Below are 6330 nucleotides of genomic sequence, written 5' to 3' on the forward strand. Positions count from 1 at the left end.
CCCCCAGCTTCTCCCCCAGCTTTCAGACAATTCCTATGCCAACCCTCATCAGCAACCACCCACCTCCCCCGATAGCAGAAACATTCCAAGTTCCCCTTCCATCCAATTTTTGCTACATTTTGATTGATTGTTTCTAGGCCACGCCCTATTATCAGAACGAGACCTGACCCGCACTGAAAGTGGTTAGAGTGAGTGGGCGGGCCGTTGGTTTCCCCGCCCTTTCGATGACGCAGTTCCGCCCCAGCCTGAGGTCCTCGCGGCGCTGGTTTCCTGTCTCTCTCTTTCGCTGCCGCCATCATGGGTCGCATGCACGCTCCCGGGTAAGGAGAGCACGAGTGGGGAGACCGGCTCCTGCAGGGACCCAGCGGGCCCGAGCTGCCGGCTGGGAGGGTCACTGGGAGACCGGGCAGCCGGGCCTGGATTATCAGACTCCACGGGCCTGGATCCTGGGACTAAATTATAGACACTGCCCGGGGCCGGGCCTGGATCCTGGGACTAAATTATAGACACTGCCCGGGGCCGGGCCTGGATCCTGGGACTAAATTTTAGACACTGCCCGGGGTCGGGCCTGGATCCTGGGACTCAATTATAGACACTTCCTTGATCCTGGGACTGGGTTATCAGACTGCCCGGGCCTGGATCCTGGGACTAAATGATAGTCTCCCATTTACACTGTATATAGTGTATGGAGTGAGGGCCATTTATATCGTGTGTAAAGTTACAGATTTAAATCTTAATGGATTCTGCAGATGTAGTTTCTTACCCTGACAACACATGGGCCCCATACCGGATCTTACTGTCCACATGCCTTCTTAATGCAATGCCCATAATGTAACCCATCCACTGCGATATACTTGCCATGGATGGTACTTAATGTTCTTGTGTTCATTTATTTGTGTTTAGTGTCAGACTATTACAGTCTTTACTCTGAACGTGCACAAGACATACCCACGGCTAACTCATGTTTCTCTTTGCAGAAAGGGCCTGTCCCAGTCAGCTCTTCCATACAGACGCAGTGTCCCAACTGTAAGTGCTAAGTTATCTATGTGTCAATGTTATAATAGTGTTAAGATAAAAATACTTCTCCAGGAACAGTGTGTATATATATTATAATTTATTTATTTTTATATATCTTTGAAAAACATTTCAAAACATGCATTTCATTGGCTGTCAAATCTCTTGCACACTGTTTTATAGTTGGTTAAAAAATTTAGATTTTCCCCACCCTGGTTCTGAGAGGGCATGTGTTGAGGCCTTAAAGAGACACTATAGTCACCCAGACCACTTCAACTCAATGAAGTGGTCTGGGTGCCTGGACCCTCAGGTTTTAACCCTTCACATGTAAATGCTATGTTTACATAGAAGGGTAAATCCAACCTCTAGTTGCTGTCTTCCTGACAGCCGCTAGAGGTGCTTCTGCGATGCTGGATGCGAAATTCGCATCCAATGTGTGTGTGGCTCTTGCCGCGCATGCGCATTCCGCTACACTTGGGCGTTGGCGGGGAGGAGAGGTCACTGGCGCTGGATTACGGTGAGCTGTTGAAGGGGTTTTAACCCCTTCAGCGCCATGGGAGGTGGACCGTGAGGGTCCCCCATGGATGACATAGTGTCAGGAAAACAAGTTTGTTTTCCAGACACTAGTGATCTTTTAAGTGATTCTGTGAAAATGCTGGCTTTTTTTTAGTGCCTGCAAGGTGTTGTAAAGCTGGACTCTGCCTAGTAACTAATCAGAATTCAGTAAAATTAGTTTTTGTGGATCTGTTACAGATTTTGCTTTCTGATGAGCTGTGCTGCAGGGTTTTTACTCTTGTCTCTGTCAAAGAAGGAAAAGTTACACACACACACACACACACACAGTTTTTAGTTTTTTGGGGGGAGCAGCGCATTAGATTAGCAATCATTACATCAGTTTTATCACCATCTAGGGACTTTGCATAATTTGTGACTGGTCTGCTACCAGTGCAGTGGAAGGTAAGTCATACTTACCTCAAGCTGTCCCTCACAGCCTCTGCCATCTTCCTCCTGCTGGTTTTCTTCAGCTCCTTGGCAAAAGTAAAATATGGAGGATCCTGCTGAATCCTCCATAGGCAGAATCTTTACAGTGGCTCTGTCATGTTTTTATGGGCTTTTCATGATTTGCAAATGGCTAACTTTTCACATAGGGTGCAGCACAACAAAATTATACCTGAAGCAGTCTCACACTGACGATGCCATCTTCTTTCTTCCGCTCCTAGAGCTTAATTCACAAGAGTCCATGCCAGTGCTGAGCTCCAGTGCAAGTATAAGAGCGCAACATTGATGCGTGTGAAGGTTTTTGCTAGACCTTCCACAGATCATGCCTTGCAATTAGTGAGGGAATGTCAGATTCCAAAAACCATTGCTAGTGGTAGAACTGTGAAACCCAGCTTTGAATACCAGTCAGACCACCTTATCAAGAAGTATCATGGACTGAACGATATCTACATAACTCAAATCGTCATGGATTGTAAGCTTGTTTGAGCAGGACCATCATCACCTTCAAATATCACCTTTCTATCACCGTAGTTCTACAGCGCCAAAATATATTACAGCATAATATGAAGTATCAGTAGTTGTCTAAGAGTTTTCCTTTTTTTTTTTTTTTTTTTTTAATGCTTTTTGGCCAATTAAATCTGGACTTTAAAAAGAGCATATTGTTTTGTAATCTGCATGGCATGCTAGCAGCTTGCTTCACCATTTCTATATTTACACACAGTGGCTGAAACTAACGTCTGATGATGTGAAGGAACAGATTTACAAACTGGCCAAAAAAGGTTTGACACCATCCCAAATCGGTGAGTTCATTGGATTGTTCGAGACCTTGCTACACACTTGGTTATAGAACTGTTTTCCTGCATTTTTTTTCCCCCAGCTATAATTTTAGTGTGACTTAAGCTGATGTTATGGCACAAATAAAACTGAGCCCGTGTTTAAACAATTGTGGCAAAATATGTCCAATTGCTTTTCCAACGATTCCTTATTCAAAGACAATAATTTACTATGTGTATATCTTTAACCCCTTAAGGACACATGACATGTGTGACATGTCATGATTCCCTTTTATTCCAGAAGTTTGGTCCTTAAGGGGTTAAGCCATCTATCGTGTTTTATTCAAAAATGCAGCAAGCTGCATCACATTACACAAATTAACAAATTAATGCTTGTGGGAGAAGATAATTTAGTTCTAAAGTTAAGTTTTTGTGAAATCAAAACGTAGTGTTTTTTTTGGTATTTTTTCCTTAATCATTTTGTGCATAATATGTGGCATTGCAAGTCAGTGCTGCTTCTCTGCTCCTTCAGCGCCAAGTTGGTTAAAACCCCTTCAGTAGTTTACCTGAATCCAGCGCTAATGTCCATTGGCACTCGGTCAGGCTCTGCCCACACGCCTTCCCCGCTGATGTCAGCCATTGGGGGGAGACCTAATGCGCATGTGCAACAGTGGCCACGCTCGCATTAGAACTTCCGCATAGGAAAGCATTATTCAATGCTTTCCTTTGGTGAAGAATAGGATGCTGGAGGTCCTCATGCAGAGTGAGGATGTCCAGCATCGGATAACTGACCAAATATCTGTTTTAAACCAGGAAGTCTAGTAGACAGCCACTGGAGGTGGAGTTAACACTGACTAGTAATTATTGCAGTTTCTCAATAACTGCAATAATTACTATTGCTGGGTTAAGGGACATTGCACCCAGACCATTTCAATAAGCTGAAGTGGTCTGTGTGCCTACAATGTCCTTTTAAGTTGCACCCATCTAAAGGTAGTCTAATTAGTAAGTGCTTTAAGAAAATACTGGTAGGTAATAGGGTTTACCTGGAGGTTTAGCCTGCCATTAAACTGAGTTGTCGACACTCCTGATTTATTAACCTGTGCCGCAATGTCTTCCTGTAGGTGTCATCCTCCGTGATTCTCACGGTGTTGCCCAAGTTCGTTTTGTGACTGGCAACAAGATTCTGAGAATCCTCAAGTCCAAGGGGCTTGCTCCAGACCTTCCCGAGGATCTGTACCATTTAATCAAGAAAGCTGTCGCTGTTCGTAAGCATCTTGAGAGAAACAGGAAGGTAATACGAATTTGTCCCCTAATTTTAGCTATCGTTTGTCTGACACCTACATGGTAGTTTAGATCTGATGGTCCCTTAGCTTCTCTGCTAAGCATTTCAGTAAACAGTTCACTTATTAACCACTTGCTGCCACTGTACGCATGAAAAGAAAATAACTTGCTGATATGATAAGCAGGCTCTTGCATCTCTTTCACGTAGCTTTGTCTGATTACAAATGTTATTAATGGCAATGGCTGGAGAGACGTATTATGGTTTTAATCCCATTTGGTTACACAAATTGCACACTGGTGTCTATATTCAAACACTTGAACTATAAGCTATATTTTATAACCAGATCTAATAAATATCTGAATAAGGAACTAGTGTTCAAATTGTTCTTTTGAATTTTTGGTTTTGCAAATTAACCTCTATAAAATGGAAAATTAATCACAAAGCCTTCAAAATCTTAGCTCTTGTTAGGGGATAGGGGATCTCCATTTTAGCAACACTATTTTATTTTTTTTCTTTCTGCACTTTCAATGTACAACTTGCATTGCGGCAGACTACTACAGTTAAGGACTTTTATGACCTTAAACTATTCTTACAAAGCCTCAATCATTTTGCTTTACTAGTTGCTGTTATATATTGTGCTTTGTGGTGATTTATGATCCGTTTGACGAAGTTAGACTTATTTAGTTTGTGTTGCATTTATTAGTACTATTCCTAAACAATTCCTTTGGGTGTTCATAAGTTTATTTTGTTCTGTGCTGGCTTGTATTAAATCCTGTATTTTCCATATTGTGCAGTGTTCCGCGTATTTTATACATGAAGTATGAACTTTTTTTTAAACGTGCTTGTAGCTTATGTATGTTAATCTAGGTTAGGTGATCCATCTGTTTTATTTTACTGCTATGGTGTCTGAAAAACTCCCATCTACTTGAAGGAAGATTCTTTTATGGCACGTTCTGATAGGATTATTTGTTTGTTTTAGGATAAGGATGCCAAGTTCCGTTTGATTCTAATTGAAAGTAGAATCCACAGGCTGGCTCGCTACTACAAGACCAGGAGAGTGCTTCCACCTAACTGGAAATAGTAAGTATCTGGGTCGTGGTGGAGATAACAGGATAGAAGTAAATAACTGACATGTTTTAATGCTCCATTATCTTTGCAATGATTATATTTTGTGGCAAATAAAATTCCTAAAACCTGCATAGTTATTTTTTCTTAAATTTGCATTTCATAGGGTTAATATAAACTTAAAACACATGGGGGCATCTTGTTAAAGTTCACATGTTTGTGTTTCGTGTGTGCTTCAGAGAAGGGACTGTTCCCCTTCAAAGATGTATTCACTAAACTAAAAATTGTAAGCCACGGGAGGCAATCTGTAAACAAAGTCAAACTTGTACTTGTCTGTTAGCAAAAAAATATTATTTTTTTCTAAAATTCCTTTTCAGTGAATTAATGCCGGTAGTCTGAGGTTTAATTGTATTTATAAATCTACAGTTGCATGATTGAAAGGACATTGAACTTATTCAGACTTTTTTCTGCCCCATAATGCTTAAATTCTGGTTTGGGATCCAGTTTTTTGCTAATTTGAAAGTGTGGCTAGTGTATGAAGCACTTTGTCCTACATATGTTCATATGTTTTCAAGATGGTATTGTGAATGTGACATTCTGTATACTGAAATGTTTTTGTTTTTATTTTCTTTCAGTGAGTCATCCACAGCTTCAGCCCTGGTCGCATAAAACATTAAAATTTAAAAAGAATAAAATTTCAATTTAAATAAAGTGTCTTCCTGCAAGTTTTTGATGTGACAGATCTCTGTATCAATAATCCTCTGTGAGCACTTTATGCTCTGGCTGAAAAATGTTTAAAGCTGCCTAATGAATTTCGAGGGGATATGTAGTTTTGTTTTCCAGTCAATAGTCTTACATGTGAGTTTACAGAGGAAGAGGTTCTATTTCAACTGTCAAAAGTAAAGACAAATAAGTCAATGGGACCTGATGGAATACACCCAAAGTTATAAAAAAAAGAGCTTAGTGGTGTACTAGCAAAACCATTAACAGATTTATTTAACTAATCATTGTTAACAGGAGTCGTCCCAGAAGATTGGAAGTTAGCGAATGTTGTGCCCATTCACAAGAAAAATAGTAGGGAGGAGTCGGGCAACTATAGGCCAGTAAGCCTTACTTCAGTAGTGGGGAAAGTGATGGAAACCATGTTAAAGGATAGGATTGTTGAACATCTAAAAACACATGGATTTTAAGATCAGA

General features: G+C 40.8%; 1 protein-coding gene across 1 annotated transcript; it reads left to right on the forward strand.

Moving 5' to 3' along the window:
- Positions 1 to 248: 248 nt before the first annotated feature.
- On the forward strand, positions 249 to 5844 carry RPS13 (ribosomal protein S13). The gene is made up of 6 exons (XM_063438457.1): positions 249 to 320; positions 978 to 1026; positions 2735 to 2813; positions 3908 to 4077; positions 5048 to 5148; positions 5769 to 5844. Exons 1-6 carry the CDS (start codon positions 298 to 300, stop codon positions 5800 to 5802), a joined length of 456 nt encoding a protein of 151 aa, XP_063294527.1. The 5' UTR covers positions 249 to 297; the 3' UTR covers positions 5803 to 5844.
- Positions 5845 to 6330: the final 486 nt, after the last annotated feature.

This window comes from Pelobates fuscus, chromosome 12 (genome assembly GCF_036172605.1).
Source record: "Pelobates fuscus isolate aPelFus1 chromosome 12, aPelFus1.pri, whole genome shotgun sequence".
NCBI lineage: Eukaryota > Metazoa > Chordata > Amphibia > Anura > Pelobatidae > Pelobates > Pelobates fuscus.

Excerpts from the sequence above, each read along its gene's own strand:
- RPS13 (XM_063438457.1), top strand. The coding sequence starts at position 298 with ATGGGTCGCATGCACGCTCCCGG. Across the intron at positions 4,078-5,047 it reads ATCTTGAGAGAAACAGGAAG|GATAAGGATGCCAAGTTCCG; the intron begins GTAATACGAATT and ends TGTTTGTTTTAG. Across the intron at positions 5,149-5,768 it reads CTTCCACCTAACTGGAAATA|TGAGTCATCCACAGCTTCAG; the intron begins GTAAGTATCTGG and ends ATTTTCTTTCAG.